The sequence below is a fragment of the Echinops telfairi genome, unplaced genomic scaffold (genome assembly GCF_000313985.2).
Source record: "Echinops telfairi isolate 266 unplaced genomic scaffold, ASM31398v2 ScPeMD7_2291;HRSCAF=2852, whole genome shotgun sequence".
Lineage (NCBI taxonomy): Eukaryota > Metazoa > Chordata > Mammalia > Afrosoricida > Tenrecidae > Echinops > Echinops telfairi.
This window is the reverse complement of record NW_022106189.1, coordinates 7,820,788-7,834,966: the sequence shown is the minus strand read 5'-3', so window position 1 is coordinate 7,834,966 and position 14,179 is coordinate 7,820,788. Positions and strand designations below refer to the sequence as shown.

Below are 14,179 nucleotides of genomic sequence, written 5' to 3'. Positions count from 1 at the left end.
TTCTTTGGAGCACTAACCGTAGTAGGGAAAGGACCAAGGAAACCAACTCAAAAGCAATGAGGAGCATATTTAGAGTGTTAGACAGGAACTTATTTACAAAATGGTCCTATTTCCAAATCATCATATTCTAATAGACGAATCAACAAGGTGGATTGACATGGTGGCTGCAATAATGGGCTCAAAAATAACAATTGTGAGGATGGCGCAGGGTAGGGCAGTGTTTTGTTCTGTTATACACAGGGTCACTATGAGTTGGAACTGATTGACGGTAGGACAGTACCTAATAATAACAGCAATAACAACAACAGGCTGATGTGGGAACCCTGGCCTATGTGTTGGACACCTAACTACAAGGTGAGGTTTGTCCACCAGCGGCTCTGGGAGGGAGAAAGAAGAGGTTTCCTAGTCCTGTAAAGATTTACAGCCTCAGAAATCCACAGGGGCAGTTCTAATATGTCCTATAGAGTCACTATGAGAATAATTAATTGACTTCGTGGCAGTGAGTTTGGGTTCTTTTTGGAAATGTGGGGACAGATTTAAGATATGTAATGTCATTGATCAGAATAAAGATCAGATCATTTTCTTGGTGATAAAGGCCTACTTTGTCTTCAGCAGCTCTATCAAGGCTGAGTAACGAGAATGAGTTCAGTTTCAAACCTGAAGGCCATAGGCTTAGGGATTCCACCCATCTCTATCTGATCAGTGAACCTGGTTTTTTTTTTTTTTTTTGCTTGTTTGGTTTTGTTTTAATTTTGAGTTTTGTTCCACATTTTTCTTCTCTCGTGGACCTACTAATCCCTTTCAGAGCAGATGGTAGTGGTAGGTGGGCACCATCTAGGTTTTCTGGTCTCAGAGTTGTGGAGATTAGTAGTTGAGTGTAAACTCGTGTATATCCCAGGGTCCTTTACAAAGACGATAGCCATGGAAAGCCCTAGGGAACACAGATGTACAGTCACATGAATTGGAATGGACTTGACAACAATCACTCGAAATGACTTAGGAATCAGGCCCACAAGTCTGGGTTCTAAGGCAGGTCATAGTTCCTGACTTTTATAGTTTTGCTTCTTTCTGATGGTGAAAAGTTATGTGAAAGAAAAACATGCTAATACCGCTAAAGAAGCTAGCCTTATTCTGTGAAGAAGAAATGAGATGGATTCCTTTTTAGTGTCACATTCCCTTACTGCTTCATGGCAACCGCAGTCAGCTCTCCTTCCCATCTCTCTGCCTCAGCTTCCCAATCCTTTCTGGGAAGTGGTGATTCACCCCTGCCACACACCCCCTCTTAGAAAGCAAGGAACATTTTGCTGAGAACTTTCTTTAAGGAGGAGAACATTAGACATGAGGTGTTCCCTTTTTGGTTTGCGGCATGAATCTGCCTAAATGATTAATCTGTTCCATTGACTCAGGCAGCCCGCCCAGTTGCACAAGCTTGGACAGCCAGAAAAAAGGCAGCCCCGACTAAGAGTCTCAACTGCTGTTTGCTTTCACAGCTGCAGAATGAGTGCCACACAGTGCCTGAAACATGAGTGGTTGAACAACTTGCCTGCCAAAGCTTCAAAATCCAAAGTTTGTCTCAAATCCCAGCTATTGCTGCAGAAATACATGGCTCAAAGAAAATGGAAGGTATTTTTTTTCTTTTAGTGAAGAGAGCAATCAACGGTCTTATAAGTATGTCCTTTGAAAGTATCAAAGTTACATGTTGGCATGCATTTTTATTTTAAATAGATAATTTAGGGGGAAAAAAGAAAAAATTCTGTCTTCATTACCTAGTGCTGCTATAACATAAATACCACAAATCAGTTGTTATTAAAGAACAAGAAGTTCTTGCCTTACTATTATGGAGGCTAGAAGCCCAAATCAGGGCATGGGCTCTTGGGGAGGATCACTTCTTGGCAATCCCAGAGTTCCTGGACCTTCCTTAACTTGCAGAAGATCTTCACACGGTGTCTGTTCCCCACCTTGTGCCTATGTGTCACTGCACAGATTCTCACATGACTTAATTGCCATAACAAAAGAACCCCTAGTTCCAAAGAGAGTCAGATCACAGGTACAGGGGTTAGGATATACACACACATATTGGCAAGGGAACACACAACTGATTTTAAAATGCCACAGACAAAAGTATTTAAAAAGTGTCGTAAGAGTAGCACTTAGTTGACTCTTGAGCAGATGTTCTCAATGGCAGCAGTAGCCAAGCTCTTGGTCTAATGGTTTGTAGTTTGAGGCCTGGTTCCTCCACATTTCAGAAATGGGGATGAGAAAGCAGTTATAAGCTTTAGAAGCCTTTCAATGTTGCTGACAACAGACCTCTTTAGGGCTATGGATTTCAGCCTATCTTAGAAGTAACTGTCCCTCTGGGGAAGAACTTTTCCAATAGTTTGATATGGACTCAAATCCTCAACAGGAAATAAACTCTTTACTTAGGAAGCCAGTATGCAAACACACACACACACACACACACACACAATCTATGTACACCCATTTATGAAACTAACATTAAACAACTGTTTCCCTAATAGAATATGATATACCTTGATATTTTGATTCTATGCTATTTGGTTTCATTCTATATATATAGAATATATATTTCATGTTCCATTAGTGGGTTGTGAACCAGAAGGATTCATATCTTTTTGCTTCATATTTACTCCATACATGCCCCTGAAAGCCCCATATGGCTTTCCTACTGCAATTATTCTAGAAACTTGCTTTTCCTTTTAGGTTATCAGTTTTAAGCAAACTCAACTGGCTAAATTTGTTTTAAGTTCTCTCACTGTTTCTTCTTAAACCAATTGGTCTAAATAGATACTTTTCCTTGTTTCCTCTCTCTCTCCTTACTTCAAGAAACATTTCTACGTGGTGACTGCTGCCAACAGGTTAAGGAAATTTCCAACGTGTCCTTAATCCTCAACTCTGCTGCTCCAATAAGCCAAGAAATTACTGACAACAATGGTGAAGAGATGGCTCCTATTTTTTACCAATCTGGCCTTTTACTATTATTAATTCATGATCTACTACTAGTAAATCATACATATTATTATGTAACTCTTTAATATAATTAATTCACAATTAATTCCATTTGTTTTATATATATAAAAAAAGGTTGTGGTTGTGACCTTTCTTGTGGATAAAGTGTGGCTGAAAAAAAGAGTGATCTAAGAACATCTTCCCTGCCTTTTAAGATCGCAATGTTTGCAATGCTGTGTTAACTTTTGAGTATACCTACTTGTGCTGAGAAGTATCGGTATGCTTTAGGTAGGTAGGAAAGATCCTACTTTGTGCATGTCAAACTTAAATTCTGACCTTCCAATTAAAGATCTCTGTTGACTGTTCTGCACGGGCCGTTATTCACTGTCATCTTCTCCAGCACGAATTATCCCAAGAAGTTTGATTTGCTCGGGTGGGCGCTGTCCCGTCACTGTGTTGTCCCACTCCAGTGTGGAGCAACATGGAGCTAAGACTGTGCTTGCCAAACAGGCTTTCTTTTTCATGCTTCCCTGTGAGAACCAACATGAAACAAATAACATTGCATCCTTTTAAATGTTTTGTTGTTTTTAAGAAATCAGAGTAATGGTAATGTCAAGCGTGCTTTTTTAACCGACAGAAATCTTCACTTTCTCTCCCAGTCCTCCCTCCCTTCTCTGACGCTCCTTCCTCAGTGATGGATCACTGACCTAGTAAGTCTAAAGTATGTGAAACACAGAGAAAAGTGTAACAATGCACTGCTTCGGAAACATAGAAGTGAGAGAAAATAAAGAAAAACTGGAAAACATTGATTAGATAAACAAATAATAGTAAACTTTAATTTTACTAGGAAATAAGGAAGAAATAAAGGAAAACTCCTCTCCTACTGCTTTAAGAACATACCTGAGAAAATGGTGTGGGGGCCCTATCGGAACTCTGGTGACACAAGGAGAATTCAACTTTACATCTGCTTACGGATGATGACTATGAGCGAGAGGTCAGACGTGCCTCCACCTTCCCTCCTCCGTTACCCTATCCTGACACCAACCATCCCTCCCATTATGCTCTAATTCTCTGCTGGGTGTGGTAATCTGTTGCAATGGCCATGTATAATTCAGGATTATACTCAAACTTATGGGGTTTATTAGGGACACAAACAAGTTACAAAATGTTAAGGATAAAGTTCATTTGTTTACAACATTGCTTTTCAACCATGCTGGCAGGCATGTCTCTCTTTGGTCCTTGACCTCTCAGGCACAAGGTCCCTTGGCTTTTGCTTCATTTTGTGGGCTAGGAAGCCCACCCAGGGCTCTTCCTCATGGTCTCAGTGCTGTTCCTTTGCTCTTTCGCACAGCTTTGTCTCATGTGCTTTATGCTGCCTCACCACTTCAGGACAGGATCTCTCATACACACACTGTGGCTCTTCTTTCTTGGTGTCTGTGGGATTCCTGTGTTTTGCTTTTGAGGTGGCTCACTTTCATACCCAGCCGAATGGCAAAATTGACTAATCTCAGAGTTAGATTCCTTTATAACTTATTTGCATCCTCCCACCCAGTGCCTGGGCAGGAGTTATGATAGCAGAGCTATACCAAGTAATTTCACTTCCCTGCAATACCTTTCAAGATGGTCCTTTAACTGGCACAGGCAATAATTAACAAGGAATGCTTAGTAATTCAAACTTGACATCTTTTCAGTTCCTTACTTCTGAACTGGGTTTTGTGCTATGCCCATTCCCTTATAGGTTCAGCAGTTTTTATTGGAACGCTTACTTTTACTTTTTCATTCAATACACAATAAATGTATGGCCTTTTAGGATCTTTCTCTGGAAGATCCTGGATAAAGACTTTTTGGTTGGGAGATGTAGTAGGTATGGGAGAAGGTAGAGAGGTTATCCTGTTGCTGTGATCCTCAAGTTGTAACTTTCTTTGTTAAAAAGCCAGGATTTTCAGTGTAAGCAAGTATAGGCCTGCTCCTAGGTGGCCAGTTAATGAACGAACCACGAAGGAGACGGTTGCTGGAAACCTCGCTTTCATTAGATCAGCAAGGATTTGGCAACATGCTTTATTTTCCAAGTATCAGCTATCTCGCTGAAAGGCTTTCTAGATGACCTCCAGAGGAAGCTCAATTAACATCGGGACCCCATGTGTCAAAGTAGGGCTTGGAAAAGGTGTGTTTATTTTCAGAAGTAGACCATCAGACCTTTCTTCTTAGGCACTTTCTTCTTGGTGGACTTAAACCTTCAACCTTTTGATTAGCATGTTAACCACTTTCACCACCAGAGGGTACCCTCCGGACGGAGCTCCCTAAACGAAACTAACTGCCATCGAGTCAATGGGCTCATAGTAACAAGGTAGACCTGCCCTTTTGGATTTCCAGCACTGATACTCTTTATGGGAGTAGAAATCCCTTTCCCCCTCTAGTGCTTTTGAGCTGTTGACCTTGCCATTAGCAGCCCAACACACATCCTACTGTGCTAAAGAGGATATTTTATAGTTCTATAAGGTATGGAAAAGGAATTCTGATAGTGGACCGGGCTATGTTTTGGGCTTCTAATCAAAGGGTCAGTGGTTCAAACCTACCTTGGGATAACAACGAGGCTGTCTGCTTCTGTAAAGATTTACAATCTCAGAAACCCTATGGAGCAGTCTATTTTGTTTTACAGAGTCACTATGAGTTGTACTGTGTGTTGCTGTGATGCTGGAAGCTGTCACTGGTATTTCAATTACCATCAGAATCACCCAACATGAACAGTTTTCAGCAGATCTTCTAGCCGAAGAACAGACTGTGAAGAAGGAATTGGCTGTGCGCTTTGGGGGATTTAGCCACTGAAAACCTTATGGATAGCAATGGACATTGTCAGATGTGGAAGGCCTAATGAATAGCAGCAGAGCATTGTCAGAGATAGTACCAGAAGATAAGCAACTCAGGTCAGAAGGCATTCAATATACGATCGAGGATGAGCCGCCTTCTCAAAGCAGAGGGAGAGTACGATAATGACATGAATAAAGCCTATGGGAATAAAGCATTTGGGACCTTCATTTGTTGATGGGATGTGACTCCAAATAAGAAACAACTGCAAAAATCTTATTATTGGAACTTTGAATGTACGAAGTATGAATCTAGGAAAATTGTAAGTTGTCAAAAAAGAAATGGATTGCATAAAGATCAATATCCTGGGTGTTAATGAGATGAAATGGTCTGGTATTGTCCATTTTGAATAAGAAAACCATATGGCCTACTATGCTAAGAATGAAACAATCAAGAGGAAGAGTGATGTATTCAACTTCAAAAATGACGTTTCAAGATCTATCTTGTAGTACAATTATATCTATTCACATTCAAGGAAACCCAATCAATACAACTATTTTTCAAATTTATTCACCAACCACAAAAGCTAGTGATGAAAAAAATTGAAGAACTTTACCAACATCTTCAGTCTGAAACTGACCAAACACACAATCAAGATGCATTGGTCATTATTGGCGATTGGAATGCAAAAATTGGAGACAAAGAAGAAGGAAGAGTAATTGGGAAGCATAGTCGGTGATAGAAACCAAGCTGGATACAGTTTGGCAAGACCAACAACTTGTTCATTGTTCATAGCAAAAACTTTTTTTCTTTCTTCAACAACAATGGCGACTATACACATGGACTTCTTTGGATGGGCTACAGAGAAATCAAACAGACTGCATCTGTGGGAAGAGATGATGGAGAAACTCAATCAAGATCATCTAAAATGAGGTCTGGGCTGACGGTGAACCAGACCATCAACTGTTCATAAGTAAGTTCGGGTTGAAAGTGAAGAAAATGAGAACAAGTCCTTGAGACCCAAAACACAACTTTGAGTCCATCCCATCTTACTCTTGAGAACACATCCAGAACAGATTGATGCATTGAACACTAATGACAGAAGACCCAAGAGCTGTGGGAGCACAGCAAGAACATCATTCATGAAGAAAACAAAAGGACACTAAAAAGACAGGAAAGAAAGAAAAGATCAAAGTGGATGTCAGAAAAGACTAAAAATTGCCATTAAACAACCCTTTAAACTTCACACTAGCCAACTCACTCTCATCTTCTCTAGTCCTTGTGAACTAGGTCCATGAATATCAGTGGCCAGATTCAACCTGTCTCTCTATTGTTGCTTTTCTCCCACTTGCACTCAAAAAGTAGATCCAAGTGGTCACCTAGTGAACTTTTCAGGCTGCCCAAAGGATCTCTTTAACTTTCAGTCCTAGAGAGAGTTCCTTTATGGCTCCAAATTTGTACAGCTTCAGGTACAAATCCCTAGTTCAAAATTCAAAAATGTCAAATGGCTCCTCTCCCAGCTTCAGAGAACAGCTCTCTAGGTAAGTCTCTTCAAATGCAAATCTGCTGAGCACTCAAGGCACTGGGTGGGGCTTACCTGTTCAGAGCCTTCTTTGTAGGAATTTCATACTAACCCATTAACAGATCCAATTTAATGTCTGAAACAGTGGCCTTACAAACTCACTATTCATACTTCCCAGTTATCATGTCTATCACACATTATATCAAAAACAAAGGTAGAAGAAATCAGTATAACCCTAGTGGAGTCAGATCCTAAACTCAATTTTTACAACAGTCAAATTCAATAATTTCTTATCGAAATTATCCAATTAATATGCAATATGGCCTTAGACCACTGGCTGCATCAAGCCAGGGCTGGGCCTGCTGTCAGCCATTTTGACTAAGGAGCACACCCTCAGAGTTCAAGGAGCATTTTCGCCCCTGAAATGAACTCAAAATTTACGTTTATCACATTCATTTTTGCCATTTCAAAATGGCAAAAATATCCAAAGATATTTTTGGAATATCCAAAGACAAATTCTAGGCATCAAAACCTTCACTTCCCATGTCCTTTCCGAAAAACAACCCAGTGAACTGCACGGCTGTATCTGACCTCTGGCTAGGCAAAGAAGAAAAACTGAAATAAATCAGGTCTGACAAGCCTCCATTCTCCATCTTCCTGATTTGCTTCTCTAGTATCCCATTCCCAAGGTGCCATAATGTAAGAGAGAGCTTTATATCAAAGGGCAATTGTATATTGAGAAAACATCCCAGCCCAATCCAGGTCAAGTCCTAAGTTCAGTATTAGCCCACGTGGCTGATACTAGTCCATAAATTCCTCTTCAGACTCACACAGCACATGCAATGTTGCTGAATGCAGGAAGATCACAAGCCAATGGGTGAAAAATCTTGTGGATCCAGTGGTGATGGAAGCATCTCAACATTGATGTAAGCCTCCATGTGGCTCCTCCAGCTTCCTGAATGTGAGTCCTCACCAGGAAGGTGAAGCAGAGAGAGGGTATCCGGCCTCCAGAAGGAAGAGAGGAAGTTCCCAGAATTCTCATGAGAAGGCCATACCCACAAGGAGGCATCAGGCTGACTTGATTGACAGGCTAGACTCCACCCCTTCACTCTTAATATCCTCAAGTTGACACAAGATTATGTAATTACCACAGCTGGGTTGATTAGAGAAACAAATTCAAGGACACTCATAAATGTGTAAGAAAGCGCTTTATATCAAGAATTGTCTATCAGGGAAAATATCCCAGCCCATTCAACTCCCGTAAAGAGCTGCAGTTTTGGAGACAGACCCTCATATGCAGTTCCGCCCTGTCCTATGCAGTTGGCATCATGAGGGCAGTAAGTTTTGAGAAGGCAGCACTGGCCAACAGAAACATTTTATGAGCCATGTACATACATTTCTAGTAGTCCCGCTGACAGAAACTGGTGAAATGAGATACTTTTTAAATTTCATTGAGGAGGGAGGGAGGATAGGGGAAGAAACACATATATGGAGGGTTTAACAATATATTTTGTATTTCCTTTCTTGAGATGAGATGTATAAATACATATGCTTTTTTAAAAACCAAAAGAAAAAAAAACCCGATTCCTTATCCCTCAAATCTAAATAGAGGTTTGAGTGGCTAAAAAAAAAATCTACATATAACCCCCTCCCTGGGGGACAGACAACAGAATAATGCATGAAGGGAGATGTTGGACAGTGTAAGACATGACAAAATAATAATAATTTATAAATTATCAAGGGTTCAAGAGGGGGGTCAGGGAGGGAGGGGAAAAATGAGGAGCTGATACCAAGGGCTCAAGTAGAAAGCACATGTTTTGAGAATGATGAGGACAACAAATGTACAAATATGCTTGACACAATGGATGGATGGATGGATTGTGATAAGAGTTGTACAAGCCCCTAATAAAATGACTTAAAAAAAGAGGAAAATTAAAATTGAAATGGATTTGCAGTCTTTAGTGACAAGTTCATTTAAAAAAGAAATAATTTGTTTAACCCAACATATAAACTATACAAGGGGGCTTTAAAAGTTTGTGGGGGGGAAAATGGAATTGAAAGAAAATGGAAAGTTTCCATGAACTTTTTTTTTTCTTAATCATTTTATTGGGGGGGCTCTTAAAAATCTTATAACAATCCATCTTTCAATTGTATTAAGCACACTTGCACATATGTTGCCATCAACATTTCCAAAACATTTTCTTTCTACTTGAGCCCTTGGTATTAGCTCCTTCCCTCCTTGATCAATTATATTTTTATTTCATATCTTACACTGTCCGTGTCTCCCTTTGCCCAAATTTCTGTTATTTGTCCCCCACCGGTGGGGGGAAAGGAGGAGCGGGGCGGTATATATCCAGCCTCATGATGGATGAACTTTTGAAGTTTTCTTGTATTATCATTTCAATATCTAATCAATATAAAATAATTTCTATATGTTTTCATTTTAAGACTCCACATTTTAGTGTATTTTACACTTAAAACACACCTGAAGCCAAATGTTAAGATTTCATTGCCTCAAACATAAAGAATTTTTAGTTATTAAGTATCCATTTTTATAATTAATTAAGCTTAGAAATTTACTTAAGCAATTGCACTAGCCATATTTTTATGGCCAATAGTCACATGTGGCTAGTGACTTCTGTGTTGTGCAGGGCAGATCTAGAGAGAATCTGTATCTATCAAATTTTAATTTATCCGCCCCCCGCCCCTTCTTTACCTACAGAAAGTTTCTTTCCAAGGTTCCTTTGAGGGGATTGAGACCAGGCCTCCCCACAGGGATTTGTGGACTTTATTCTCCTTGATCTGAAATGCAACAAAAGAGCTTGTATTTTTACTTTTTGTTGTGAACTGGGTGAAAGTTTACAGAGATCTACATTCCAGTCAACAATTCTTGTGGATTTCGTTTCATTTCCTGGAATGCAATCCCCTCAATAGATCACTTAACCCACTCACTTTCTGTGTGTCCTGTGTTCATTTCTTTTTTCCTAACCCTTCTCAACTTTGTCCTTGGGCAAATGCCACCCTTTGGTTTTCAAACGGTTGTTTTAAAGACTGCATACTTCCCTGGTGTTACTGTGCCCCGTAGACTTGTCTATTGTTTGGTGGAAAATTGATCCATGGGGGTGAGTTCATTTCCAGACCTAATGGCTTCCAAGGGCCATTGCATAAATGGCGTGAGGAGCTGTATCTGACCTCCTCTACCTGCCCTATTGCCATGAGACAGGGCTCAGATGTGCCTCCATAGTCCATCTTTCTCTACCTGACACCAACCATTCCGCCCACAGCATTCTGCTTCTATGCTGGGTACACAGAACTCACAGACAAAATTCAGAATTTCGGGGGTTTATTAGGGAAGTTAATAGGTTATCACAAGTCAGGATTAGAAACAGTAAGGATAGGCATTGGTCCAAGCAACAATACTTCTTCTCAGCCAGCAGTCAAGTCTCTCTGCTGGTCCTCAACTTCTCAGCCATGTAGTCCCTTGGCCTCTACCTCTGTGGAACAGGAAGCCTGCCTGTTGCTTTACCTCACAATTCTGTAGTCTCGGCACTCCGTATCTGTTCTGTCTCATGGTCTCCTTGCCTTGGCCTCTGTTCTCGGGCTGGCTCCTTTGCTCTGTCCCATGGTCTCCATGCCACGGTATCTGGTGTCTCTGGGCTCAGCCTTCACTTCAGAAAGGGATCTGGAATGTGTTCTTTTCCCTAAGGTTCTAGGATTTTTCTCTGTGTCTGAGATGACTCATCCACAGAGGGATGGCTTTAATGGAGGTATGGGTTTTGTCTTTCAGCAGATCATACTCAAGTTTACAAGTGTGGGACTTGGTTCAGATCCTCTACTAAAGTCAGGACTTAATTCCACCTCAATCCTATCCATTAGTAGAGAACTCCATCCAAATCGGGATTATAGCCACAAGCAGAGTCTAGGATTAGCTTGCATATGGAATTATGGTTAGAAGGGCCATATTATTGACTACTTCTAAAATAGTCTCAGGAGGTTTACCAGTCTATGTGACCAATAAGTCTGATATTTTATATGATTTTTGAGTCTTGTTTCATATTTTCCTCCCACTGTATTTAAGGCTTTTTTAATGTGATCCCTTGCAGAACATTTGGTAGTGGGAGCTGGGTGCCATCTAGGTCTTCTGGTGTCAGGGACATAGAGGCTGGTGTTGGCATGGCACATTAGACCATTGGATAATTGTTTCCATGTGTCTTTGCCTTTCTTGATCTTCATTGGAAGACACCAATAGTTATACTTTAGATGGCTGCTCACTATAGCTCCAAAAAAATGTATATACTATGCTGACATCTATTATTGAGAATTTTACATTTGCATGGACAGCTTTTGGAGACTGCAGGACAGAGTATTAGCTTGTCAGAGCCCCACTTTTTTTTACCTATCAGATTGGTGAAGGTAACAAGTGTAATACCTAGTGTTGAGGGTATGGGTAAAAACAGCATCCTTCCCTTCTGATGAAGCCTAAATGAAAGTCATGCTCACAGTTTTATCCAGCACTTTCAGTCCTAGAAATGTATCGCTCAGCAATACTTACACAAGTGGACAGAGATTAGGAAAAATATTTACTGTAGTATTTGTTTGTAATGCCCAATGGAAACAAATGACATGTTTATCAGCCCGGGCCAATGTAGGTCTAGTTAAATAAATTTTGGTGCATCCAATATCTCCTCAGTTATCCCAATGGTACGGTTCCAAAGGCCAGGCTGATGTACAAAATTGGCTTTATGTGAAAATGGAAGATAACGACATCAGGTCACAGAATAGAGGATGACTATTACCACTGCCAAACCACGGAGAATTATGATCCAGAGGAATTTACACAGGAGCTTAACCATCAAAGTCAACATTACCCTCGTATTATACTCTTGGGTGTTGTTAATGTGTAAAATAGTTGGATCGATTTTTAAAATTAGTCATAAACGAAAATGTCAAATAATGATAATCTAAAGTGAGGAGGAATACTCTACATCAGTTAAAGGTAGATCTGGTAGTACTGACAAATATCTTTTCATTATGAAAAACTTATACTACAGGACATATGGGATCATTCCACTTGTGGAGACACAACTGCATATATATGCATTACTTTTTTTAAGGTATACAAGAAACTTAACAGTGGAATATGGACACTTCATACTTTCATGAATTATTTGAATTTTATGTTTTTTAAAATGATAATGTGTTGCTTTTATAATTAAAGATTAGTTTGCAATTACAGGCCATGTATAACCTAGTTTTGATCCTAATTATAGAAATGAATAAGGAAAGATATTTTGGAGACATCCAGGGAAATCCAATTATAAATTATAGATTTAACAATAGAATTAGTATTAATTTTGTTAGATGTGATCATGGCAATGTGGTTATGTAGTCAGATGGGGAGCAACAGTAAAGCAAGTGTGGTAAATCCTTGCTGCTAGGTCTGGGTGATAGGTATGGGATTTCATCGTATTGTTCTCTTTATTTGAAATTTTCATAGAGTTTAAAAGGCAATTAAATAAGCCAAGGGAGGTCTTCGAAAAATTGAACTTCTAGCAAGTTTTCTCTACTTTAAAATTGAAACCATCAGAATCCCCAAGCCTCTTTATCAGTGAGATTTGTTGACAAAGCTGAATCAGACTAAGTATTGAGTATGAATTAGTAAGAAAACTGTAAAATGGATTTTTGTCCATGGGAGGGCATTAGTTTAATTCAATTGGCCCCCAACTAACTTAAGAAATAAGTATCTATTGCCAAAAATAAAAAATAAAAAAAACTTTAAAAAAAGGTATCTATTGCTAACTCTTAAAATTGATTTTTTTGGTAAATAAAAAATCAAAATAATTGCCAACACCTGCTTTGAAGGCTTGTGAGCATAAAGAAGTCACGAATACTCTTCATATTTACTTTCATACTGTATATAAATAAAGCTCTTAAGCATCAGAATACTGCCCTATAGTGTAACTGAAAAGTGAATGTGCTTAACTTTAGGCAGTGATGAGTAGGCTGCTTTTGACTCAAAGCCAGAAATCTAATGTTGCCATTGGATAAAAAGAAATTATACAGTTTAAGTGAGAAAAATAATCACATGCCCATATCAGATCAAAGTAATAACGAAAGTTACACTGTTCAGTAAACATTAGCCAGCTAACCACAGATTGGTGGTTCAAACCCAGCAGCTGCTCCCAGGAAGAAGCTACCTGCTCCTGTCGATTTCTGAAACAAACTCACTGCCATCAAGCTGATTTGATTCATAGACCCTATAGGAAAGGTTCAAACAAATGCCAAACAACCTGTCATCAAGGAAATACTGACTCATAGTGACCCCCTGTGGGTTTCTGACTCTGTTTAAGAAGCCCAGTCTCTGTCCCGAGGAACTGCTGATGGTTCTAAACTGACAGCCATGTGGATCATAGCCCAATGGGGAACCACTATGTCACCAGGGCTCCTTAGAACTGCCCTGTTGGTTTCTGAGACTTCTTTCTCCCTTGAAGTAGCTTGCGGGTTGGAACCACTGACCACCAGTCACTGAGAATCAGAGTGGACTCAATGGCAGTGAGTGAACCATTTAGTGAATGTTAGTTTTCAGTGCCATGCACAAACATGAGGGTATGTCAGAAAGTATTGGTACAAAATTATGGAAACACTTAATAAAAATTGCCAAAATGTAAAGCAAGTTTGTACACTTCTGAAGGAGATATTTCCATCTCTTTAAGCCTTCTACTGGGAGACTTGGTGGTGCAGTGGATTGGTTATGAATTGGCCTACTGACCACGAGGTCAGACGTTCAAACTGCCAGTGGCTCCAAGGGAGGTGAGGTTTCCTACTCCCGTAGTCAGTCTCGGAAACCCACAGGGGCAGTTCTGTCATATAGTCCCTATGAGTTGG

At 39.9% G+C, this 14,179-nt stretch overlaps 1 protein-coding gene across 2 annotated transcripts in view; it reads left to right on the top strand.

The window, feature by feature from the left end:
- The window catches only part of MYLK3 (myosin light chain kinase 3), a 59,749-nt gene extending 56,417 nt beyond the window's left edge, over nt 1-3,332 (top strand). For both annotated transcript variants that reach the window (XM_045293730.1, XM_004704902.2), the window contains exons 12-13: nt 1,491-1,623; nt 2,845-3,332. In XM_045293730.1, coding sequence (XP_045149665.1) covers nt 1,491-1,623; nt 2,845-2,904 — 193 coding nt within the window. In that variant the 3' untranslated portion in view covers nt 2,905-3,332. The remainder of the gene's footprint in view (nt 1-1,490; nt 1,624-2,844) is intronic.
- The last annotated feature ends 10,847 nt before the right edge of the window (nt 3,333-14,179 follow it).